Source organism: Salminus brasiliensis, chromosome 11 (genome assembly GCF_030463535.1).
Source record: "Salminus brasiliensis chromosome 11, fSalBra1.hap2, whole genome shotgun sequence".
In the NCBI taxonomy this organism is placed as follows: Eukaryota; Metazoa; Chordata; class Actinopteri; order Characiformes; family Bryconidae; genus Salminus; species Salminus brasiliensis.
Window position 1 is genome coordinate 18,873,387 of NC_132888.1, and position 27,285 is coordinate 18,900,671.

At 41.5% G+C, this 27,285-nt stretch overlaps 1 protein-coding gene across 2 annotated transcripts in view; it reads right to left on the minus strand.

Annotated features, from left to right (window-relative positions):
* Positions 1-27,285, minus strand: part of tpst1 (tyrosylprotein sulfotransferase 1) — a 57,463-nt gene that overhangs the window by 18,334 nt on the left and 11,844 nt on the right. For both annotated transcript variants that reach the window (XM_072692069.1, XM_072692071.1), the window contains exon 3: positions 9,891-10,089. In XM_072692069.1, coding sequence (XP_072548170.1) covers positions 9,891-10,089 — 199 coding nt within the window. The remainder of the gene's footprint in view (positions 1-9,890; positions 10,090-27,285) is intronic.

Below are 27,285 nucleotides of genomic sequence, written 5' to 3' on the forward strand. Positions count from 1 at the left end.
AGAACAGGCACACTATAAATGATAGTATCAAATGCAAATTTAAATCAATGTCAAGTTCCACTGATTTGCTAGGATCACACAATGCTACCAGCACTGGGAAGGTAAAGGCCAACCTAGAAGGATTTTTGTTCAAAATATCAAATCGTGAACCCAATATCATACTAAGTCGTGGACTTTCTGGAGTATTGTTACACCCCTACTGCGAACAAAGCTGTAGGCCCAGGACCCTGCTGAGTAAAGCCAGTGTTGTGACATGTTTAGTACGACAGGACATTTGTACTAGAAGACTGACATGTATGCTTTGGGAGCCTGGACAATATATCAGCACGACAATATCACATGTAGAACAGCAGCCTTTTGTTCCTTTTATTTATTTCTTCACCAGATGAGGTTTTTCACACTGATGTAGGCTTTGGTCTTGGCTTCAACAGTGGACTGCCATGAGAGAGAATTGAATTTTACTGAAAATACAATATATTCAATTATATGTAAAACATGTAGGGTGTAACGCAGTCGCGCAGTAAATGCTATTAGGGTAAATATGGTCATTTTACAACGCATGTGCCACCTGGAAACTTTGAGCTGTAAACCGTTGGATTTGTGTGGTATTGTGGGAACTGTAGTGATTTAGGAGTATTGCTATGGCTACTGTAGTGTTGTTTGTCCTCTTGTTTTACTGATTATTTAACACATTACAGGCTGTATTAGCTACAAGCTGTATTCAGGGTGACTGTACAGCACTAGATGTAACAAACTGTAATTTGCACCGCCATCTGTTCAAACTAAATGGAAAAAAAAGAAACCTAGGTAAGTCTTATGCCTCCCCCCTTAGTACCGTACTTGTACCAAAACTTGAGGACCAAACCACGTTGCAAACTGAACAGTGGCTTTTGAGTACTACATACATATATATATATATATATATATATATATATATATATATATATATATATATGTATACATAAATGTATATATCCTCCAAGCTTAGTGTCTTTAAGAAGAACAGTTTTAAGCTATGCATGTCAATGTAGCAATTCTGTGCTGATGGTTACACTATAAAACATCAACAGCCAAAATTTGAAGAAAGCTTGCTGTGGTAACTGACAGTATATAGGAACTTCCTATATCCCTCACTGATTGGTCCTCATCTGACAACAAGTGCTTTAGGGGAACATCTTGAATGCCTGCCATACTGCTCAACACTAGGGCTGTAAACATGCATGGAAACACCATACAGCACAGATCTGAAGGTGGTGATTCAACTGCATTGATTTTGGAATGTTAGAACAGATTATAATTGCTTGGACCCTACGAGACCTCTGAAGGTGTTCTGTGGTATCCGACACCAAGACCTTAGCAGCAGATCCTTCAAGTCCTGTGAGTTGTGAAGTGGGGCCTCCATGGATTAAATCAATAAGTTCTATGACCCTGTTGCTGGTTCACCACTTGTACTGCCTATGACTCACATCATTTGGGCAGGCACTGACCACTGTGAACCCAAAAAAAAAAACAACAAACAAAAAACAAACAAACACATGGCCTGCCTGATGTTTTGGAGATGTTCTGACCCAGTTGTTTAGCGATCAAAATTTGGTTCTTGTCAAAGTGGCTCAGATTCTTACACATCGTTCTTTCTTCCAACACATTACCTGTCCATTCGCTGCCCCATATGTAAATCTCACCCCTTGCCTTGACTTTGTAACCAGATAATCAATGTTATTCATAGTATGTAACTATGTTGATTTTCATGACATAACAAACAGTGAATTTAAAATAGGAGGTTCTTGTATAGAGCAGTGTGTGGACTGGGGAGTGAACAGTGCATTCTGAAACTTTTAACTGGCAAGAAAAACTCAGCTTTCCATAATTAGAGCCCTGTAACATAGCCCTTTAATTCAAAGCAAACATCTGCAAACAATTCATTGTGAGGCCAGATTTGAAAGCCTTATTCAGCACCTTGCTCTTGGTGCAACCAACATGCTAGATCCTTCTAAACAGATTTAAATCTTCTGCAGATTCTTATGTGACCTACCAGCTGCATGCAGTCAGTCATCCCTTCTAAATCATATCTCTCACGCTGGAGAGATGTACTACGGAAACGAGACGAGGTGAAGTCACACAGTGCAAAACATAGTAGCATGCTTTTACTTATCATCTCAGCCTGCCCGCTTTTAGGAGATTGAATAGAAATCGCCTGGATCCATCTTTATGCCAGTTGTGAGCGATACAGCCTGTCTGTATTGCACACCTTGTGAGCAGATCTCACAGCATTAGCCCTGTGTGTGTGTGTGTGTGTTGTAGTGCATGTAGAGGATGAGATGAGAGGGAAGTTCAATGAATAAGCCATGCAGCTGTGTTTGATCCGGGGGAAACACACATTAATACCCTGCAGATGTGTGCACCGCTCTCGATCACACAGCCCGCAGTGGGAAAGAAAGACAGGATCTAGCTATTGTAGCCAGAGAGAATTAACCACAACCTGGCTGGGGGGAAGGCTCAACAGACTCAAACAACACAGTAAACACACACACACACACACACACACACACACGACCAACATATGCAGTCCCACATATGAAGCCTAACTACAGCATATTTACTCATACAGTCCTGTGCAAAGGGCTGTGGGTAGGTTACCTAGGTAGTTTATCCCAGAAGTAAAAACACAATATAGTTAGAATTACAGACGGCCCAATTCGAACTAGTGGATCGGGAACAGGGCCAACCCAAGCATACTGTCGCTGTCCCACGGAAAGCTCGCTTTTCCAAACTGGCAACTTTACAGGAGAAGGAAACAACCTTTCTGATTAACTTTCAATGGAAGTCCATGTAAAAATATTTTGGCGCATTTCTATTGGTCCATTCAACACAGCATTCTGACACAACATAAAAAAAAGATCTAGATTTAATTGTCAAAATGTGAAAATTAGAAATGCCATAAACCGACAGGATCCACAACCTGAAAGCACAGAGGACTCGTTTACAGAGGAACATGAAACAGCAGATCTGCATTTCTGGTGATTTGACTGCTTTTGAGGATGCCACCTTTCCTCCAGACACACGTAACACCATGTGTTTGGCCATGTCAATAAACAAAACAGACAAACAAATCCAGTAAACTGAAAAAAATAATGTGTGGAATGTGTCGTCAGTAAAGTCTGATATGTCAATTTCAGTAACGCAGGTTTGGTAGATGACTTCTCTGTGAACGTCAAGACACTGTATGGATTTGTTCATTTTGACCAGCAGCTCTACTGGTTTACTGTAATGAAGGGTTGATCATATAAACTAGGTATTGGATGGTCAGTGTAAAGAGTCTGGGCTTCGAGCCATGCTGCTTTGCCATCAGCAGCCAGAATCTGAGAGAGCACAACAGCTCGTGCTCTCTCCGGGTGGGTAGATGGCACGCTCTCACTTCATCCCACTTAAGCAATGTTGACCGGCACAGGCCTCCGTTAGCTGGTGCGGTGAAGCTGGGGACCCGGCCCTTTTCTTTTGAGCGATTGCTGCATCGGCAGCAGTTCGTCTGACATTGTATGTTCCAGAGGCAAGTCCTTACCATCTTAGTGTCAGGGGCATTGCTAGTGCCAGGAGGGATGGGGCAATTGGCTAAGAAAAAGGGATTTGACAAACAAATTTGACAAACTCATAAAAATAAATATGTTAATAAAAACACTTCTTCCTCTTAAAACTCCTCTGAACCACCAGTGGTTCCTGGCTTCAACGCCCCCCCCCCACACACCCCCCCCCCACACACACACACACTTAGAAACAACTCAGCCGGTTTGCATAGCTTTGTATGTAGGTACCGATTAGTAATCCTCAGGGTGTAATAAAAGTCATGGAGCATACAGGTTTAAACAAACATACGCCTACTGCACAGACAAATACCTTTGCATAGTATTTTCTCAGATGGCCCGGCCCTTTTGCACAGTACTGTATAAATTAATAAAGAAAAGCATATGTTCTGCCCACTTCTGGAACCAATCTCTTCCTCTCAGCTTCAAACCAAACACCAAAGATCTGTGACTCAATCCTCTGGCACTGGGATATATGAAGGCTGTGCAGTTTAACTAATGGCAGGCATATTCCTCTCACTCACACGACATGTTGAAAGGTTTCATCACAGCAACAGCAATGATCTGACCCAACCTAATAACACATGGAACTGGTAAATCCCAGCTAAATTGGCGACTGGACTGACTGGATGAGGAATTAATTTTCAGGCTCCAGGGGGAAGAGGAACTGTTTTAATGTCCCTTTTTTTCTTTTTATTACACCGTTTGAAACTGCCAACTGCCCCCTACAGTTGTGGAGCGTAATTCAGTGTGAGGCCCAGTACATAGTAGCCAGATTTTTTTTAAAGATTTTTGAAAACACATGTATGACACTTGTTTGAGAAAGCTAGCCCTGTAGCATGCTAACACCTTGAAGAAGGAAGAAAACACAGGTTTAATCCCAAATTATACACTACTCCCTATGCAGTGTGCTATGCAAGTCACAAAATTACATATATATATATATATATATATATGAACAAAATATAACATTATAATAGAACTGTTCACACAATTATTCATATGTCAAAATCTGAAATCTAGTGCATCTGCATCTAGACATAGTTTTATGATTTACATCATTCTTCATATAGGGAGTAAGGAGGTATTTGAGATTCAGCCAGAAACACGCATGTGTTGTGACAGCAGCAAAGTCTTTGTTATAAAACACTGAAATCACCTCAGAGAGCGTCTTTAGGCCAAAACCCATTAAAACCTTCTGTTTTTTAATTATATCTGTAACCAAGGTAAGAGCATTTCTCTAATAAATGAAGGGGAGCCTTATCCTTATAAACCCTCAGCCTATCCCTAAGGTTAAGTCTGGTTCCTTCCAAATTTAATGTGCCAATTCATTATGTAAGCCAGTGAGAAATGCTGTTAATACTGTCCAGCCCTGACTTTTGCATATTTGCACTTTTGATATCACCCAATATGAAAATGAGCCTAAAATGAAAGGTCCAGATGAATGCTTATGTGAATGTTTCTGATTAATACTTTGTAGCATTTTGTCCATATCATACAGAGGACAGTGGTCTGAGAGCTACAACGCAGCTAGCAGACCTCCTCCAGAGCCAATGGTCTGGCTGATGACGTGCTGTGCTAACAGCCAGGGCAGCTGAGATTGAAAGTCCATACTTGGCTCCAAGAGCAGACTGACTCAGACGCAAGGGTGCAGCAGGGTTCCCCTCCCAGCCTCACTAACCTCAGCTACAGAAAAAAATAACATTCTGCAGCCTGTGGTTTAGGCCGACTCTCTGAGTGACTCAAAGTGAAAAAAAATGCCTTCCAGTCTAATCATTAAGTAAAAAAGTTCCGTCAAGTCATGCATTCTTCTCCAGTTACGCTCCACTTTTTAAAAATCTCTTGGAGAAAAGATTATGGACTGGTATCAGACCTTCCAGGTAAATGGCAAGGGCCACTGGCCAGTTTGCCAAACCAGTGAGCTTAGCTTGAGGCTGAATAGGGAAATATTAGGCCACTGCCCTGCCATTTAAATCAAAGCAGTACATAACGCCACTGCACTATAGGAGCACACTCAGAGAGCCTGGAGCCATTTTGATATATCTTATGAGCTTTTATGGGGCATTAAACGGCTTTTATTCTCTTTTTTTGTCCACAGTTCAGCACATGATTTGGCCATTAAGTGGAGCGGATTGAGAGCAGCTGCGAGGGACCTGGTGTAAAGTTGCCGATGTATAAAAGGGCTCCAGGCTCCTTTTACAAGGCCACTGAGACACTTCCTGCGAGAGAAAAAAAACAGGGAGACTGAGGACCACTCCATCCACATTCTCCTTTTATGCAGCATTAGAAGTGCTATCCCGCCACCAAACGTCCTGGTTCCTCCATAAAAAACTGACTCCAAACGGAATTAGTCATGAAAATGGCAGCTGATTTTGACCTGGAAAAAAAAAAAGAACACTAGGGGGAGAAGTGTGGTGTCCACTTACACAGTGCATACTGTACTCTACACCCATATCTGCAAGCTTGCCATCAGAGAGGACTCATCCTTAATGGAATGTGATAAATGAGAAATAATGTTAACACTGGAATGGACCTGCCAGTCTCTTCTCATTTCATAACAGAGCACACTATTAGGCCCTGAGAGCAACATAGTGGGCTTGCCTCCAACAAAGCATCAACAATGATTAGAAATCAATAATAGGGGAAACAATAACAGGACAGGAGCCAATGCTGTAGCTATGTCACGCCATGCTAGAGCCAAGAAGCAAAAACAACAACTGGACCTTCAAAACCAATTCAGCTCCAGGCGGTCACAGTACTATGTCTCAACTTTTCTTGGCGAAATAAAAAAAAAGAACGCATTGAAGGTTTTTCTCAGTGGCGTAAAGCGCTTCCACTATGGGCCAAAGGGTCACAAGTTTGAATCTCGAACCACGCCACTTTGCCATTAGTATATGGAGTCCAAGAGAGCAAAATTGACCATGTTCTCTCTATCTGGGTAGATGGTGATCTCTCCCCCTCATCACTCTTAAGCAATGCTGGCTGGCACAGGCGTCTGTTAGCTGGAGTAACAGAGCTGGGGACCCGGCTCTTTCCTGTACGCCCGTCGGCCACCCAGCAATGCGGCATTGGTGGCAGTTTGTAAAACCTGTAGCGACTGACTTTGCATGTATTGGAAGAGACATGTGTTCAGTCATTAACCTCCTAGTCAGAGGAACATTGCTAGTGTTAGCACAAGCTAGTGTGGCTTAATTGGCAGTACCAACTGCAATGGAAAAAAAAAAAAACACACACACATGACAAAACCATGAAAATTTAATGTAGCTCAAATGAAAATTCTCTAATATAGACTAGGGATGCACATCAGACTCGTGGAAGATCGTAATCTGCACATAACTGGACAATTCATTTTTTGGCATTGGTGAAAATTATTTGAATATTCCCTGGATGTCCATCCATATCTGGGTACCACATACAATCCTTTCCTCATACCAAGGGGCAATTTTGCACAGCCAATTCATGTACCATGTGTTTTTGGGAGGTGGGAAGAAACTGGAGCACCCTGAAGGAAACCCACATGAACACGGGTAAAACACACCAGCTCCACACAAACAGAGACTGGACTGAGGCTCAAACCAACTACCCCTGGCTCGTGGAGCTGGGCAGCACACACCACCTACTGCTTCACCATGCATTTGGCTTCCAATTACCAACACCAATGAAACAATAAGCTGTGTGTACTAAAGAGCAAATAATGATTATTCACTTCACCCAAACAGTGTGAGCTTCAGAGAAAGAAAACAAACAAACAAACAAAAGAAATCAGCCAAATAAATCAGAAGAGGAACGTACCAAAATTACCATTTATAGCCCAAAACCCTGGTCCTTTCAGGCCTGCTGGACGGTAACTGGCTTTTAATAATGGGATTAGCAGATAAGTATACCCACTAAATAGGCCCAGCGGTTGAGACATAAAATCCCATGATGCTGAGAGCTGTTACCTGATATACCAGCATGTCCAGCAGCCTTTTAGAAGAGTACATATAGAGTATGCACTGCCCATCAGCTCATGTCAGAAGGGCTCATGCTGCTGGTGAAAGCTCATACTTCCAGAACGCACAATGCAGTTTTTGAGTCGGAACACTGGTCCTGAACCACTTGACTATTTTAGAATGAAAGGGATTATTCTGAATTGCTGCTGGCCCGCAGGCTCACTCCATGTCTTAATGAAAACACATGCGGTTACGGCAAGGCCAAGGGCTCATGTACTGTAGATCTTGCGCTCTAGAGTACGCCCTAAAAACGTGCACTGTGTGGCACACCCTGCGAGTATTCAGTGAACTGTACAGACTTTCTTTTATGACACTGCTATGGAGCAGGAGAACAAAAACCTGCAAAGATATGGCATAGGTTGCAGACCTACAATCAGGAAATTTCACTGAAGATTAATTAAGAATTAAACAAAACTATTTGCAATGGTTTGGAGAGAAATGTGCTGTTCAAAAAAAACTAAAAACAAATATAGAAATAGAGAGTCAGAGTTGTTCCCAATGGTGGTGATTGGAACCAGGAGCTGGGTTCAGAAATGCTTTCCTAAGACAAAAAAAAAAGTCTGAATAATTTCACAAAGAAAAACAAGGAAATTCTTAAGAATTTTCCTAAAATAAAATTCTCAAAAATAGTCTTTCAAGAAAGTCCTAATTTATTAAGATTTCCCCTTGTTCCTTTACTTTTTCCCTCACTCTCTCTCATGTCCTGAGCGGCCTCCTGCTGTCTGCTTGACGTTGGTGTGAGTCTAGTGGCCAGGTGATGCGGCCTGCCTACCCCCTGTACCACACTTTCCTGCTGTGTTAACTCGCCAACATTTGTCACTATCATCTTAACCCCTTTTTTCCCCTCCTGTCTGTTTTCTTTTCATCACTTTACCATGTATTGAGAAGCCCTGTTCCGACTGTTCTGTCCCGGTACTGACAGACTCTGCTCTCCACCACCCTGCTGCCCGTTGCAATGCTGTCCTGCTTTGGATTTTCGCATTGATGCATTCACACCACTCTACATGCTACAAAGCTGTGCATATGACTGTTTCACCAGCATGGACTCACACATTAACACTGAGCATGTGTTCTACATTCACACTTCTATAACTCATGACCTGCTGTCACATTAGCCATAGCTCTTCATTAGGGCTGCACGATACTGGCCTTGCAACATTTTGTTGTTTGCAATATTACAAAACCCAGATCTCACCAAAGGTTAATGATCCAACATGTAATGATATTAATAAAATGTGGAGTAACATAAATTACCATGCAAATGTAATCTGCAATTTATTTGTATTGAGCCAAAAAAAAAAACCAACAAAAAAAAAGTTGTAGCATGACATTTTATGTAGACTTCAGTTTGCCTAACATGACATTGCGCATTCCGCAATGTGTCTATTGCACGTATGCACATTGGGATGACAATGCTAAAACAATATTCTGTGCAGCCCTACTTTTCAGACATTCTTGTCCCTGTTATTTGTTCTACTATCCGGTGTGGACCAGGAGGAGGAAAGGTCCTCCTTTTGATTCCTGGCTTCTTCTCAATCTGAGGGAGTTGTTCTTTGCCACTGTCACTTTTGGCTAGGACCCAGATCTCTGTAAAGCTGTTTTGTGAAGTCTTTCTTTGTGAAAAGCGGCAAATAAATAAAGCTTTTCTTACAACACTTACAGCACAACTTGTTATGAAGTTCAAATCAAAATAATTTCAGCCAAAAAGAACTGACGGTGGAGAAACATCCTTCTTGGAACATTTGCCAACTGTGGCATTAGACATAACAGTTCTTTGAGAACAATCTCTACTTTTGTTAAATTACACATTAATGCTTATGTTTTAAATAAACTGATTATTTTACAGGCTTACCAAGACAAGTCCAATGAAACCACAAGGTTAGGGAATTATTTATCAGACTTTATGAATACTGATTGTTTTTAGATTTCTTTTCTTAAAAGTTGAAAAAAAAAAAAAAAGAATAACTAGTTATCATAATTAGTACAAATAAAAAAACTTTGACACTTTGAAAAATAAATGTATTACATAACATACTAATCTATTTTCTAATGCTTGAGGCCAGGTTTCCATTCAAACAATTCCTTGAAACATGCCAATTAATTTTCCACCAGCTACTGAAACTAGTGTCCACCACTGTGTCCATCAACGTTTACAGTAAATTAAATGACTTTGTTAAACACTGTGACCCTGGTTCCTACCACCACCACTGTAAAGAAATCTGGGTCTTTTCTGGACTCATTTAAAGCCTTTTTCCACAAGGAGACCTCCGAAGTGTTGGAGAATATGCGGATGTCTGCATTGTTTCAGGTCGACACTTACCCTTCTAGTGTTGTCCAGGACGCGTGGATCTGGACGGCCATAATTAGGCGGGTTGGCGTGGGGGTCGTAGCCAAGCCTAGCCAGCATAGGAGCGATGACTGGCATGTCCCGCAGCACGTCCACCGGGATCTTTCCCACCCACTTGGACAAGGCTTCCACGTTGACGGGCTTGATCACCTGGTCCGTGGAGCGCTCCACCCTGTAGAACACAAGAGCATTTTCACATACTGCTCTCTTTAAATGAAACCAACTTTACAGGAGACTTGGTTCAATTTCTGGTCCTCAGTCTGAATGTTAAGGAAGTCATCAGATCACTTGCTCAAACCACTTAGAACTCTCTTCCTGTCAAGTGCTCTCCTGTAGTTCTACAATAACACTTTCACATTGATGTGACACCATAACACAATTCCACTGCAGACTCTGCATGTCCTTTTTTCTGTAAACAGAAGTGGTATTTGTGAAAATGGATCTAAATTCAAGCTCTCCAGGACTCGTCATCTTTTACATGAATGATTGGTCCTCATGTTTGTTTATCTGAGAAATATATTTCTGTGTTTCTGAGGCCACGAACATATAGCTAACATTAGCCTGAGGTGTTAACATGTGGCTAAGATCATCTAAAGTAGTAACAGTAACGTAATCTCCATCTTCTCAGTCCTTCTTCCACAACCCGTACATGGCAATGCACTCACGTTTCAGACTAGAAGCAAATTAATACACATATTTACTCCCAGATATAGGTGAAACTCTCACATTTTACAGTCCACTTGTTTCATTTGGCCTGTAGATTTTCGAAATCTACCCATGATTCCAGTTTTCCAATAATTGAGAACTTGAGTACCCATACACCAATCTGCTTTTACAGCAGACCGTCGCAATAATGGTACCATAATGACACCAAAATGATGAAACTAGCCAACACGCTAAGCGAGGCTTCTAGATCACAAGCACTCAGCAGACAGATCAGCACCAGTGATTTACCGTTCGTCTTACTGCAGCCAGCTAATTGGCCCTAATTGGATCGCGAGATGCAATTAAAGAATGCTCTGAGCTTCCCTCCACTTACAGCGGCATGTAAAAGGTTTGAATGAATGGCCTTTCACTCTCTGAGATCATTCCCCCAGCCACCACGCATCACGTTTCACGGGACACATACAGCTCAGATTTGATTAACATAATGACAATGGCAGCAGTAGTCACAGTAATGCTACTGAACCAAGCGGCTGTAGTCGTTACAGACGCTGCTGTGAAGCGCGGAGAGCGCTTGAAGCTAACAGAAGCTAAAGTCTGTAGGTTTAGGGCATGGTTGCAACTTCCATAAATTCACAGTACAAATTCACACTATGTGTGGGCATATGTCTTTTCAGACTTCATGCCGCAGCTTTCAAAATCGTGCCCAAATAACAACAGCATTGTTACTGTGGTTACAGTGTGATTCACTTCAACATGAAATCCTGGGGAAGCAAATTTGCAAGCAGATTAAAAATGAATCATGCATTATTACACACACCCATTGTAAATTATTGATCCATCTGAAATGAAATATTCAGCAAGTTGGGGGATAAACCAAGGAACGGCAGTTTTTGTTTATAGGAGAAAACACAGGATCAGGGCCTCGGTTGCTGTGGGATGTGGATTAACTGCCCCTAATATTTGCACAGAGCGGAAATTAAACAGTTGCTTAGGCCTCAGCCTGAGAATCGATTGGCCATGCGACATGTGCTATAGCTTTGTTAGATTAGACTCATATAAAAAGTCCTGACCTACACTAATCTTTCCAGTTCCACTTCAGACTGATGTGAGTACAGACATGCAGACATTCATATACACTGACTTACTACGCTGCTCCCCACGACTCTAACAATTCTGCCAAAATACTCAATTAATACAGTCCCTCTGTCGGTCACAGGTCCCAAGACTCATCCCAACATCCCCTCCCATACGATGCCCCTGGGTGGGATATACATTTAGGCAGCAAGTGAACATCAGGAAAGCAGGAAAAAAGAGACAAGAATAAGAATCTGAACCACTTGAGTCAGATTGTGATGGCTAGACGACTGGGTCGGACTGCTTCCAAAACAGCCCGTCTTGGGGAGTGTCCTCAGAATGCAGCGGTCAGTACCTACCAAAAAGTGCTCCAAAGAAAGACAACCAGTGAACCGGCAACATGGAGGACACACACTTTGTTAGCTTTAGCATTAACCACTTTTTTCATATCGCCACACCAGTCTCAAAGTATTACCGCGGTATACGGTCAGGGCTGTAAATTTGCAAGTAGCTCAACTGGTCCTACATTTACGTGGTGTGTGTGTACCACCTCAACCTGCCTTCATTTAAAACTGAAAAATGATCAAATACAAAGATCAATTTGCTTACAGAAAAACTAAGCGGACCATTTTATATTTATACAGTATGCGTTAAATCGTCAGTCTGACAACAGAGAGAAGCTGATTGGTATTAGCTCAGTTAGCAGGATAACAGTCTGCCCACTACAGAACTAATGCAAATAAGAATTACTTTCAGATAATGAATGTCCAATTATGTACAGTAAAGTTCATACTGATAAATGTTTAAACTTATCTTGAGTAATATTAAAGCTTTTAGAAATGCGGTCATGTTTTATTGATTTGATTGTTTGAAAGTCTGTTAAAATGAATCTGGAGTTGAGAAAAGTAAAAAGGCATGTCCCAGAACAGGAAAGGAAAAATTAGATGATTAATTCTGGGCCGAGTCTTTACGTTGGCCTTTTACCACGGTGAGTGGAAAAGTATTTCAGAGGAACGCTATGTATTAATTTTCCACCCTCTTGCTGTGCATTTGAGGGAGTAAGGCCTTAGTTGGAGCCAGACACAACTATTGAACTCATAGCCCCCTTTTGTTATCCCCCCACTGCAGGGAAGACTAGAACCAGATGGGAAACAGATTACGACAGTCAATACGCATCTGCAGCCAAGGCACTGGGGACATCCAGCAAGGCCTGCCGCACAACATCAGACAGCAAACCCTTCACACACACACACACACACTGCATGGATTGAGTACTAAGTGGCCTCAGCAGGTCAGGAACAGCACATGCTCTTTACCCTCATGCAAGGAGGGCCCAGAAGCTTTCATTTTCAGAACGCCGTGTTCTAGGGGTGGACAATGTGACGATACGCCGTCGTTACAGTAAAATATGGCATCCAAACATGCTTTCCTCAGCATATCGTGGGTATATTAAGTACTTCCAGAACACTGAATAAACACATATCTAAAAAAAGAATTAAGGCTTAGTTCAATTATAGAGTGCTTGTAAACAACAACAGGCAGCAAGCAAATGCATTTACTGCAGTTAACAAACGTCTCAACAAACGTCAATATGTAGTTCCTGCTCTGCTTCGTTGCATGTGGTGCCGATTCTTATGCTCCATGCTGCTTTCATTTTTTTCTAAAATAGGAAAGCATCCAAACGAATGTATGCTTTTTGAGAGAAACAATATAAAGATACAGACAATAACTTCCTTTTTATGATACAACATTACATTCCAAAGTAATCCTATTACATTTAATTTGAATTAGAAACACACTTTAGAGCCACTGCACCGCAGTACAACGGAATTCAACCTCAGGGTTCAACCCCTTCGTGGCAGTGACCACGTTTACACTAGTGAACTGGGAAAGTGAGAACGTACATCCAGAGCAGTGGGTAGTCACCTCACTGTTGGAGGTAGATGCCTTGCTCAAGGGCAACATAGCTGTGAATGTTAATGGAGGAGAAAGCCCTGATCCTTTATATACCCACCCCCCCACCCCAAATTCCTGCCGGTACAAGGAATCCAACCAGTAACATTCTGGACTCAGGACCACTAGAAACTTTTACTAGTTAATCTGTAGTCTGCACAGGGACTCATTTTTTAAGTGAACCTGTAGACAATAATCATAAGTAATAAGTAGCTGTTCTAAAGTCAGCCCATATATATATATATATATATATATATATATATATATATATATATATATATATATATATATATATAGCATTGCTGTTTTTCCTGTTCTAACTAAACAAATGATTACATACATGATATTTATACCAGTTATTTTGCCCCTGATTGAATCAAGGTTTCTTAATGCTAAGCATCAGCTGGCATCGATCCAATCCAATCTTTGTGTTTGTTTGTGTACATGACATGTGTGTGTGTGTGTGTGTGTATGTGTGCAGTGGTACACACTCTGGACTGTTATCAGTTGTTGTTTGTTAACTACTGTTGTAAAATGACCGTTTTATGGTGAGATGAACGTGCTACACCTTGGATTTCTATAGCATGTAACGTGTGTTAGCATTAGCATTAGCCTCCACTCTGTTCCGAAAGCGCTCTTCAGTGCTGGTTTAAAAACAAAGAAAGGCGTGCGGTTCTCCCGCTGGTTAAACAGAGCAATTTCACAACAGTTTTACAAAGTTTCAGATATTACAGAAACTTTAAGGACACCAGATGGCGCTCTGAACACCGTGGTTAAAACAACTGGACTGAGATTAAAACTGGATTGGAATTAAAATACCTGATACCAGATTTGTTAGAATGAGCTTCTACTGAATTCTATTGCGTGAGCTTCTACAATTACTTGTATTGCATATTGTATTGTAGTGGTTGGTGTGGCTTAGTGTGTACCTACCCTACGGTAGACCAGGGTACGACTCTAGGGTAGACCTTGGGCAAGACTTCTAACGCTACATTCCCCTACCTGTATAACACATTGTACATAATGTAAATATTCTGTGATTGTACAATTCTGCTATATTGTCCACCCCTACGTAAGGATGGGAGAAAACACTGCTACACTTGCGTTTTGCAATGTTAGATTTGTGATACTGTATCAGTTCTCAAAAAAATGAGTATTTGTTTTTCATTAATAGTTTACATGGCAGACAGTGCTTTATTTTGTTTTGTGATTAAGCCCTAAGCACTAGACAGCAGTGTTGTACTTCAGATCTTATCTTCAGATCCCACCGTTCTGACGGCATGAAAAGTCCACTTTTCTTTTTTTTCTTCTTCTTCATTATAAAAATATACCACCATATGCATGACATCTGAATAAAAGAAAAGAAAACAATATATTGTCTAGCTTACAGTACCGCAACATATTGAATCGTAACCCCTGTATTGCAAAATGCATCGTTTGGCCCGGTTCTCTCCAATACGAAGCCCTACCCCTGCAGTGTGCTTTCTCCGCTTTCACTCCACTGAGCAAGGAAGTAGGGCTAGGCCTGGGCATGTGGTATGACTCATGCTGTTGTTTGGATGTGTACATGCGCGTATATGTGTGTGAGTATAATGGCCCAGGAGCAGGCGTGACTGCTTGCCTCGTCAAGTCTCCTCAGTCAACTCTTACACTGGTCGGCTGAGTTGTATTGTAACTCTGCTCTCAGTGAGACTGTTCCACCCCTGCAATCATGTTCGCTCTGACAGACTTCCCAGTGCTGTGGTCCCAAGCTTTTCAGACTACGGCTCAGGCTATTTAAAAACACTGGCTTCAATACCAAACCTACACTTGGTCAAAAATAAAAGATCTAAACATCCAAAGTTGCGCTTTAATCTCAGAAAATAACCAAATTATTATGAGCTTATAGCTTAGCTTAATAAGCATCTCCGGTTCTCTTATTTTTTTTCATCTATGAAGGAGCATTAACAGTGAGCTGAGGAACTACAATATAGGCTATCACGTTTTCCTTAGAATTTAATGTGAAAATGGGCTGGATCTATTTGTTGTCCTTTTCCTGGAACGCATGCTCACATTTCCAGCACAAAATTAATTATTTGCATATATTAGATATACTAGTGTGTGTGTGTGTGTGTGTGTGTGTGTGTGTGTCAATGTCCAAACAGTCAAACTAGCTGTGGGGAACCCTCTAGGTCTTCAAAGAAGGCCTAATGATTCCTGGGAACTAAAACTACATGTTCAAAATCACATGTTTTGCATTTAAACTCTGCAAGCACTGTAGTAATAATGTCATTTAGGATTCAAGTCAACCTGCAATCATAATGGACCTATTTTGCCTTGTTAGTCCTTAGGTCAGTACATTGGGTCACACTATTGAAAAACGCAAAATTCCTGGATTTCTGCTTATCTTTGAAGGACATTTTGTGACGGTCACCTGCCTTTCAACAGCTTCTGACGTTTGGCTACATTACCATGCATCAGAGGCAGGCAAAATTTATATTAACCAGTAATATCACAGCATGTTTTCCCCTCCCGCTCCCACCATTTCCAGTTATCACTCAGCAAGTGTTACCTCTCTTCACAGCTGCTCTTATTAAGTCAGGTACAAATGATGCAACTCCTAATGCGAAAATTCTCCCCCTCCTCCTGTGCTGGCTGTAAAACCAGTTTTTCATTTCCCTCCTGCAATGCGGACACGGGAGGAATTGCATGAGACACGTTTTTCTTCTATTGGACAGACTTTAAACATACAGTCAGCTCCATAAGTATTTGGACAGTGATATTGGACAGTGTCATTTTGCCTCTGTACACCACTTCATGGGAACTGTTCATGGGAACTCTCAATATGTGGCCCAAAGAGGTGTCAATGCAAATGAAATCACATCATCTGTCAAACATGGTGCAGGCACTGTTTTGGCATGGGCATGTATGGCTGCTAATGGAACTGGGTCACTGGTGTTCACTGATTATGTGACTGCTGTTTTTTTCCTTTTTCTCCCAGTTTGGTACTACCTGTTCGTAGCTCCCTAGTACTAGCAATGCTCCCGACACTCCACTGCCCTTTTTTCGAACTGCCACCAATGTGGCATTGCCAGGCAGCCGACATACTCAGAAGAAAGCGCCGGGTCCCCAGCTCTGCCACAAAAGGTAACGGACGCCTGTAGGGTGGCCAACGTAACAAAAAGTGATGCGGGGAGAGAGCGCCATCTACCTACCCAGAGAGGGCATGACCGATTGTGCGCTCTCTGACTCCGGCCGCTGACAGCAAAGTAGCACTGGGTCAGGATTCTACTCGTGACCCCTGGCTATAGTAGCAACGCAATAGACTACTGAGCAAAAGCAAAAATATTAAGTTTCTACAATGTGTAACAATGTGTGTCTGCATCAGTAGTATAAAAAGTTAAGAGTATGAAAGCACTAAACTTTCAATAAATCGCACAGCAGTATTAGTGTGTGGGCCTGCCCAGCACTCTCCTCACGCAGCCTTCCAGAGCTAGAGACCCAACCTTCTCCCCCGACACCAAGCAGTCCATTTACACTGGAAACAAGCGGCGCTTTACGTTTCATTGTTCAAGTCCCTGGTCGACGCAGTGCTTCACTTCAGTAATCCATTTACATTGGAATTGCACTTTGGCGCTTCCTACATGATTAATAGACTTCTTTCTTTCCCAGGACAGAAAGGATTGTACCCCCCCACATCCCCACACACCTTTTCTTTAAGAAGGATGCTGCTGAAGATCTCTCCCGCTAATGGAAACTGACAAAAAGTTTCACACTAAAGCTACGTTTAAGGGAATGGGAAAAAGATAGAGACACGTAAGTGTGGCGGAGAGCTAAAGCCAATGCTGACAGCCTTGCTGCTGATGAGTCACGCCATTCTCTAGAAAAAATAACATCTTCTCTCTTCCGCTGTTGCTATGGCCAACACATGGAGAGCCCGCCCGCCTTTCAATAGATGGATGGTAATTGGCATGAATGTGGAAGGCCGTATCGACACCCTCTGAGGTGACTTTTGAATGAACACATATTCAATCCAAAGGCGTCGGCCTGAGAGGACTTCAGGAGCTGGAGGGAGAAGTTGCAGATCTGCTCCGTCACTGTAACGGAAGCCTGGATTAATCAGTCATCTGTCAGTCTGGCAATTTTCACATTTCAGTAAACCTGCAACCAGCAAATATTGCTGTTTGTAGTTCCAGTTAGAAGGTGGATACCTCTGTAACTCACAAGCTCAAGGTCTGTACCACACACTCTCAAGGTCTACCCAAGACTGGGCATCATCACTCTTCATCCTCTCCACCCACAGCCCATATGTACAGTAAGGCTCAGAACAGACAACACAAATCACCAACGCGTCTGGGAACAGTGTAGGTAAAGAGACCAGTGGAATAATTTAACACGGCCACTGTGACAGAGACAGAGACATCCATTACAGTAGCAGGAGCCACCTGACACCTTGAAGCGGAGGTCATCTGAAGCCACCGTGAGCTGCAAGGTCTACAGTCACACCAACATGACATACAGAATAAGAGACAGTCTCTTCACAGGCCAAGGAACCATCCAAACATACAAAACCCTAGGGTTCAGGAATATCCACTTCCCACTTTTTTTTTTTTAGATATACAGTGGTATGCAAAAGTTTGGCCACCCCTGGTCAAAATGTCCTTTACTGTGAGAAATTAAGTCACAGCTAAAGATACACATTTTAGGTGAGATTAATGCACCTCTCGAGAGCTGGCAAACACCACTAACTACACAAAACAGTGCACGTTTGACCACAATCACTACTTCACAGGCCTTTTTAATGCTAGCGAAGCAGCCCTTTTCAGCTGTGTTTCCACTCTGAGCTACACAGATTTCATGCGCAGCTGGTGCTCGGAGTTCGACAGCGTTTTACATGCAGTTGATGCTAAAAAGTAAAGTCCATCTCAAGCCCATTTCATCTTGAAAGACACTGCATGGGACATTACAGAGACTCTGCACGAGCATGCATTACCAAATTTGCCTGAAAAGGTAAATGTAGCATCCTGCCCACTCTCGACTGGTATTGGCGATCGACCGATAGAGCTGAATTGCAACCGCGAGTTACAATTAGAATGAGCTGAACTGTGTTATTGAAACTTTTAAATACCTTTTTTTTATTCAGTATATCCCTGTTATTCTTCAATAATTAAGACCAGCCGTTGCAAATGTGAAAGAACAGATCTGTTAGAGCATTTAACCAGTTAGACCCTGTATGTAAACTCATATTTCAGTTCTTCACTCTTATAACTATATAATGGTCATAATAGACCATTATCACACTTCCAGCACAGCGTCTTGGTGAGTAGTTTAATGCAGAAACACGATGCAATGTCTCTGTGTCTCTTTGCTGTTTGTGGTGTTCAGGGCGCTCGCTAATGTTGCCTGTCAATTTTTACATGGACTGAGTGGAAGGAGTTAAACCTGCCGTATTTTCTCTCCTCCACAATGAAGCTCAGTAAGTGCTGGTCTTTAGTCCGTGCATTTAAAGACGTGATGTGGTATGGTGTTAACATAAAGAAGCACTCTGCTCCCTCTCTGCCTTGCAAAACAGGTCACAGGCGGATTTCTAGTAAAGATTTAGTAAAGAGTAAAGATTTTTGAGGGAGGTTGTAAGTTTGATACCGCTACTATATTTAGGGCCGGATGTGACCATGCAGTAACTGTGATAAAGGTCTATTATGCTAAACCAAACCATTACCAAATAAATTCACAGTAGTTTCTGCATTAGGATTAATAAACCTATGGCTCAAGTGGTTAAGGTCAAATAGGTTTCCAATCACTGTCTTAACACAAACACTGGTGGACAAGATTAAATGATAAAAAAACTCAACTCGCCAAAGCCTGCATACAATGACAATCACACACACATACACACACCAGTTGGAAGATTACATGAAGTATCTCCGAGTTGAGCTCTGCTTAATAGCCTTTGCTTGTTTGTCAATTATTCATGGTGTGCTCTAGTGCTTTTTTCTGCAGGGTGGTGTATTCCTGAAGTCAGATAAGAGGGTCCCAAAGCTGCACCGGACCAAGTGATGGCCAGATCTCTGCCATCTTAAAAAAAACAAAACAAAAACTAAGAACATGTAATTGATGCTAATGGTCAGACCCATGTCTTGGCTAGAGAGCCTCTGGGCCTGGCTGGTGTGGTGAGCTGATTGATGGGTGTCCGCAGACAGGGACCTCCTGCCAATGGGGCGTGTGCATAACAGAAAGAGGCACTCGTCTGGCAGGTGTTATGGACCAAATTTAATGGACTCCAAGTACCCTCCGGGATTTTTGGGGTGGGGTTCTGTGCTTATCACCAGCCATTAGAGTGCTTCAGGCACTCCCCCTCCACCTAAAACCATATGAGTGCCTTCTCCGAAATGAGCTATGGTGCCTCAGTCCCCCTGGAGGACTGTAGCGCGATTACGGCTAGAGCAGACATGTTCTGCTTACGGCTACGCATGGAAAGGAGAGGAGCCTCTCAGGGCCCAGGCTGCACAGCCTGCACAGGAGTGCTGCAGATGGTCTCAGTGTGTTGTAGATTATTACTCCTGATTGAAAGGACTGCCAGGCATTGCTGCATACCCTCCATGTAGCACATGCCATTTCTCTCTTAGGCTTCCCAGGATTGTGCTGCAACTCATCTGAACCACCAAGGGTAAACTCAACACACCCCAAAACATGCTTCACCTTCCACATTTCCACATCTTTGGTTGAGAATAAAAAATTACAACCATGAAGTCCTCAGAGAAAAGGTTGTAAGCAGTCACATGTGGTTCTTCACATGGGTTTGGAATTGTGAGAGACTTCCTGAATGCAAATATTCTCACACAAGCTAAAGCCAAAACAGTTGGTCGGTCAGCAAAGTGATGTTCCCAACACAATGTAAGGTCCCCAACCTACAATTATGGGTAGGTTGTGGCTCAAAATGGTTGAGAAGCACTGCAATAGAGCATTGCTCCGCTGCAGTTGTAAAAACCTTGCGATGGGTTACCTTGTTTCCCAGCAGCACTATTGACATCGCAGGCGGGATATGCTGTGGTTTGCACCTCAGTGCTGCACATAAGGTCCCTTTTTATTAATATTTGATTGGGATCAATGTGCTGAAGAGTGAGATGCATGTGATGGGACACTGTCTGGAGTCCAGAGGAGTCAGAGAGCCTTCAAATTCATCTAGCTCTTACTTGTCCCCCAGGGTCAGGGTAAAAGTCAGGGACTGCTAGGAGTGAACACATGTCTCTCACAGTGGCTTTTACCAGACCATCAGTCTGGAACCCACAATGGCTTTCACCAGACCACCAGTCTGGGATCCAAAAGGACTTCCACCAGACCACCAGTTTGGTCCCACAATGGCTTTTACAAATCACCAAGCTAACGGTCAACACTCTACTGAGCAAACAGAACAGAACCAAGGACCCTAAGATTTAGAGGACCCTTGCTAATTTTACCAAGCCTGACTGAAAACTCTTTGAGTGCTTAAGTGCTTCAAAAACCACTTAAAGTCAAGCCTCGGAGCACAGAGGAGAGAAGAGCTCATCCACAATGCACCAGGTGAAAACAATATTAGTTTTGTAGAGATTCCTATGAATGATTTACATTGTTATGATTTACGGATGATTTAGGAATTGTGAGGTAACTAAAACAGGCTAAAGGGTTTCTAGTGGAGACACTGACGTGCTGTGGCTTTGCTCATCGTGTTGCGCAAATGGCAGCTACGCAAATTCCGCAGACGAATGAGACAGTTGTGGAGCATGCGTGACGAAATCGTATGAAGTATAAAGCTTGAAAGTTCAATAAGGTGCTTTCGGCTTTGTGCAACGCTCGCACATTTCATTTTGCAAGTATACTAAGGCCTTTACAACACAACCCCACTATTGTATTGTTCAGTTAATCAGTAAAATATTCTCTCCAATAATTAGCTAAGTTTTTTGGTCGTCTCTTGACACAATAATGTAAAAGCAGAACAGCCTGTGTCAACTTTTGCCAAGCATTGAGCTGTGGAGCACTGGAACTGTGTTCTCAGGAATAATGGTTGGTGCTCTATTCAATACTTTTGGGTTGAGTTGGGGAGTCTGGGATGAGCTAGGGTGTTGATCATTCAAAATCCTGACTTTACAAACAATCTTTTTGCTGAATGCAACCAAATTCTCACAGCAATGTTGAAAAGCCTTCTCTGGACAGTAGAGACCATCAGTCAAACAAAAGCAGGATAAACCTCTTTGAAATAACTTTAATTTTTATAACCTGATTATGTAAGAAATAAGGAATGGACAGGTGTCCCAATACTTTTGTCCATAGCGTGTATTTGACTATAAAATTAAAATCCGAAAATAATTATACTATGATTTCAGCCAATATTATTACTTACAGAATCTTAGAACTGGTAGCAGCATTTGTAACAAGATTTTCTCGTCAAGAAATGCTGGAAGTAAGAACATTCTGCTACTACCAGTATTATTTTAATTGAAAAAGACACCAAGCTTGGAGCACTCAGTGATGACTGGTCAGTGATTCAGACTTTAGCGCAAGGATCATCAAATAGATGCTTGCAAAATAATGTGCAGAACTTCTAAGAGTCAGCATAAAGACGTACAGACATTGCAGACTAGGAGTGTAAGAAAATATTGCTATATCGCAGTATCACAATATTACTTCGATCGATTCTCAAAAACACAGAATGACAGTGCTTCATTTTGTGTAGTGTTGTGCTCAATCCCTGACAACTAGATAGCAGTGTTCTTTCGATCCAACTGTTTTGACTGAATAAAAAATCTTTTCTTTTGCTCAGATTTTATGCATATGATTGTCTGTTCTGTATGATAAAAGGATAAAGGATAAAGGTGCACGTATTCGTCACTGTACAGTGTGGACTGTACAGCGAAATGTGTCCTCCGCATTTAACCCATCTGGTAGTGAACACACACTCACACACACACACGTGTTAGGGGCAGTGAGTACACACACACACCCAGAGCGGTGGGCAGCCAACTCCAGCGCCCGGGGAGCAGAGAGGGTAAAGGGCCTTGCTCAAGGGCCCAACAGTGGCAGCTTGCAGAGCCCGGGAATCGAACCCACAACCCTGTTATCGATATCCCGGCGCTCTAACCGCTGAGCCACCACTGCCCCTATATGATGATGAGTATTCCAAAATTTGACATTGGCTTGATTAAATAGCAATGTATTATAGTACTGCAATAAGCATCATATTGCCAGATTCTGGCCAATACACAGGCCTAATGGAGATGAAATACTGTCATAGGAGAACATTTAAAATCATTTTTAATAAGCAATAGTGGAATTACAAGGTTAAACAGAACAATGCATTTGAATTGTTTTGTTGAACCAAATATATTCATGTCTGGAACCCAGCAGACAACTAAAGTAGGCTTTTCTGATAGTACTCCATTTAGGCCTTCCGTAATAACACTAACGCAACTGCTCCATTAATTATTCCATTGCTTAGAGGCATGTTAATGATTCCAAATGATCTGTCAAGGCCACAACGCTTTGTCTGTTTTGTTTTGGGTTTTATTGTATTATTATTAATGGAAATAAACGATAGTCAATTAATGAAGAAGTGTGCTGTTGAGTTCCCAGCATCCAGAGGATGTTCCAACACTGTCAGAACAGACCAGTCATTGTTTACCCTGGCAGAGTCATGAAAATCACTGAGCAAAGTTCTCATTAATCCATGCAATCCCAGGCCATTCTACCAGTGAGAGCCACGTAGGCCAAACAAATGCAGGCTTACATGCAAGTTTTCCCAAAAGGACAGACCACGCATCCTAAATAACAGCAGGAGGAAGGAAATAAATGTGCAATACGGATGTTGTATCATCTACTCGTCAGTTCTCGGCTGCTCACATCTGCTTTTCACGTCTGATTCGGAGCCTGGTTGCTGTTCTCATGTTAGGAGGGTGCCACTACATGGTCAAAGGTCACCTTCTTCTTCCAGGAAATGGTTAGTTTCCACCAGGCTTCTGCACACGTTATATGGAAATCTATTTATTTGACAATGAAATCACTTGATCCACCAATAACACTTTGTCAACACTCAGCATGTGCCAATAAAATGTGTATACTTTTATAAGGGCCTAATCTGATATAGAGGTGGGCGATATGGGAAAAATATTATTTCACAATATTTAAAGATATTTTCACAGTACACAATATTGATTGTGACACATGTGATCGCAGACAATCTGCATTAAAAGCGACAGGTTCTCAGTGTTCTTTTAAACACTGATAACATCCTCAATACACTTAGATAAGCATATTGTGCATTATGATAACAAAATGCATAACAATATGATAAAGTATCGTCATATTATCGACCCCTAATCTGACATCATCCCAATGCTGCATTAAGAGGAAAAAAAACACTATGTGCCAGGATTAAATCTGGTCCTGGACTATCTTTCCTTTCAGAATTCTCAAAATACTCCATTCAGAATGGTGTGTGGTCCAGGACTAGGTTTAACACGTGTCTGGGAGACCTGCCCAAAATGTACAAGTGAATACTTGCACATACATTTAGTGTACTGGATGTCATTTTTTATAGCAGGAATGTGCTGGGGGTTATATATTTTGCAGATTGTATAATATCTTCATATCTCAAATCTTGATTTTTTTTTGACAGTCTTAATGGATATCGTGTTTTTGGATTCCAGGTAGAAGACCCTAGATACTAGAGCTGTGCATTGGCAAGACTCTCACATAACACATAACACCATACAGGGTAGGGCTGTACAATATTAGAAAAAAAACTGACATTGCAATATTTGGAATAATTGTTCTACACGATATTCAATATAAAAAAAAACATTGGAATTTACCAGAAGTCACCAGAAGTCAATGATCCAGTATGTCACAATATGAGTAATGCACTCTTTCTGTTGTGAAAAGAATGATATTTGGCAGATTAGGTGGAATTTTCCTGTTATCATACAGCAAAACATGGCATTGCACGTCCCCCAATGCGACTACTGTGCATGCCCACATTGTGATGACGATGCTAAAACGATATATTATGCAGCCCTAATACAGGGAATATGATTCATTATACTGCTATATATTGCTATATTGCAAGCAAGACAATATAATTAGTTATATTATTAAATTTTAGGAAAATTGTCTCAGTTTACAAAACAGATATGCATAAAAATATTGCAAAACATAAAATCACCAAATCAATATACGGCCATACCCCAATATTGATATACCATAATATTGCTTTTCAGGTTTAGCGATATTTTAGAAATCCATCTGACAGATTAAGAGCATTGGACAGTATGACAATAGTCAATCCTATAGTGATCCATTTCGCTACTGTCATACACAATATACCTTTCTATGCATATTGAAGATATCATCAGTGCTTAAAGAACACTAACCAACTCTTCAAAAACAGTGTAATAAGTACGTTTAATTAGATGAAGTGCAGCACACTGTACCAATCACTAAATTGGTACACTGTAAATCACTGTACTAAGTATGACAGCAGTGTGTCAGAGTCTCAAAATATTGTGATAAATATTGTGCATCATGAAATTGTCTTTTAAATGTGTATGTATATATATATATATATATATATATATATATATATATATATATATATATATATACACACACACACACACACACACACACACACACACATATATATATATATATAAAATATGTTTACCATATGCAATTAAGGATTGTAATGTGCATTACAGATTGTGTTGATAACAATAAACAAGGAAAAACGTTATGTCCTTTTTGGAAACAGAAGGTTATTATCTTAAGAGAAGAAAATGGAAACACTCCAGTCAAATCCTTATTTAGCACTGAGCAACAGCACTCAGCAAACATGAATTAATTAATGCTAACTTAAATATTCTCTGATATCGTGATAATGGTAATGTAATGTATTTGAGAACCATTATGATAAGGAATTTTATCACAGCACTCAAACATTTATTAACTTTCATTAACTTTATAAATGCTAAACTGTATAGTATCTGATATTGTGATAGTGAAATGTCCTTGGGAAATATGATTAGGAATTTTAATCAACAGCTCTCGGGTTGGAGCTGGAGCGATACAGTGCTGCAAAACATAATATTACGATATAACAATATAATCGATATTTTCACACAAATACTTGATACATTAAATATCAAGTATAAAGAACAGCACTGCAACCTTGACCATGAGCTGTGAAGCTACTCTAATGGACTAATAACACAGCCATAAAAACTGATTATACAATTAAACCAGAGCTGTTATTTGTATCTAAAAATGAATTAACCTCTTTTTAATAATTTGTTTGTCAAGTTTTTCCCCCGTTTCCTCACAATTTGGTGCTGCCAATTAATCCACACATTTACAGCTTCCCCCTAGCATTAGCAATGCTCCCGACACTAGGAGGGTAAGGACTTAACACATATCTTCCACGATACAGGAAAGCGTCAGGTCCCCAGCTCCGCCGTACTAGCTAACAAACGCCTGTGCCAGTCAACATCATAAGACTGATGAGGGGCGAGAGCGCCATCCACCCATTTTGTGCTTTCTCAGACTCTGGCTACTGATGGCAAAGCGGCATGGCTCGGGATTCGAATGTATGAACTTCTGTCCATCAGTCTTCTTATCTGCTTCTTTCTGGTCAGGGCCACGGAGGGTCCAGAGGCCATCAGGGCTCCCGTCCCTCACAGGGTATCACACACATCCATTCACTCACACCCTGGGGCAAATTAGCATAGCCAATGCAGCCAATTCATCTACAGTGTTTTCAATCCACAGAGACATGTGGCAAACACACCAAACTCCTCATAGACAGTGACCTGAGCTAGGACTCAACCCTGACCCCGGTGCTATGCGGGACACACACTACCTGCTGCACCACCATTCCGTGCCATGAACGAACTTATCTAAATAGACTGTTTTGCAAAGTATCCATAATAAGTGATAGCAATTAGTGATGGCCAATATGACAATATCTTCCTGTTACTGTGATAAACTGCATCACGATACGTCTGGACTATGTGTAGCAGGACTTCAGGAACGTCAACAACAGAGTGTGACCTTGCTGTACTTTACCTCTTTACTCATTCCTAGACTAGCAATAATATCAGCCATCACTGCACCGTTAAGGACAGTGTGTGCAAGCCCTTGCTGAGCTTCTACTTGATCCAGACTCAATTCAGAAAAGGTTTCATCTAATTACACACTGTACGAGAATTGACATTCACACTATATCAAACAAAAGCAATATGAGCTTCAGAACGTGTTGAGCAGGGACGTTAGTCATGCTGCTAACTTGACAGCACTGAGGAAAAGCAGGCCTGAAAAGCCCCAATAGCTAAAAATTATGATCATGATAAGCCTTATAATGAAATACCATGACATTGCTTTTCAGTTTAAAGAGAGTATTATACATTGATCAGCCATAACATTAGTACCACCTGTCTAATATTATGTGATATTAGAGTAGGTCCACCTTCAAGACATAATCTCTGAAGGCGTCCTGTGGTATATGGCACTAAGACTAAGTGGGCAGATCCTTTAAGTTCTATAGGTTGTGAGGCGGGACCTCCATAGATCACACCAAAGAAACGTTAGGTGCCCATGACACATCACTGGTTCACGAGGTGTCCTTTCCTGGTAGGTACTCCCACCCCTTGACAGATGCCACTGTAGATGA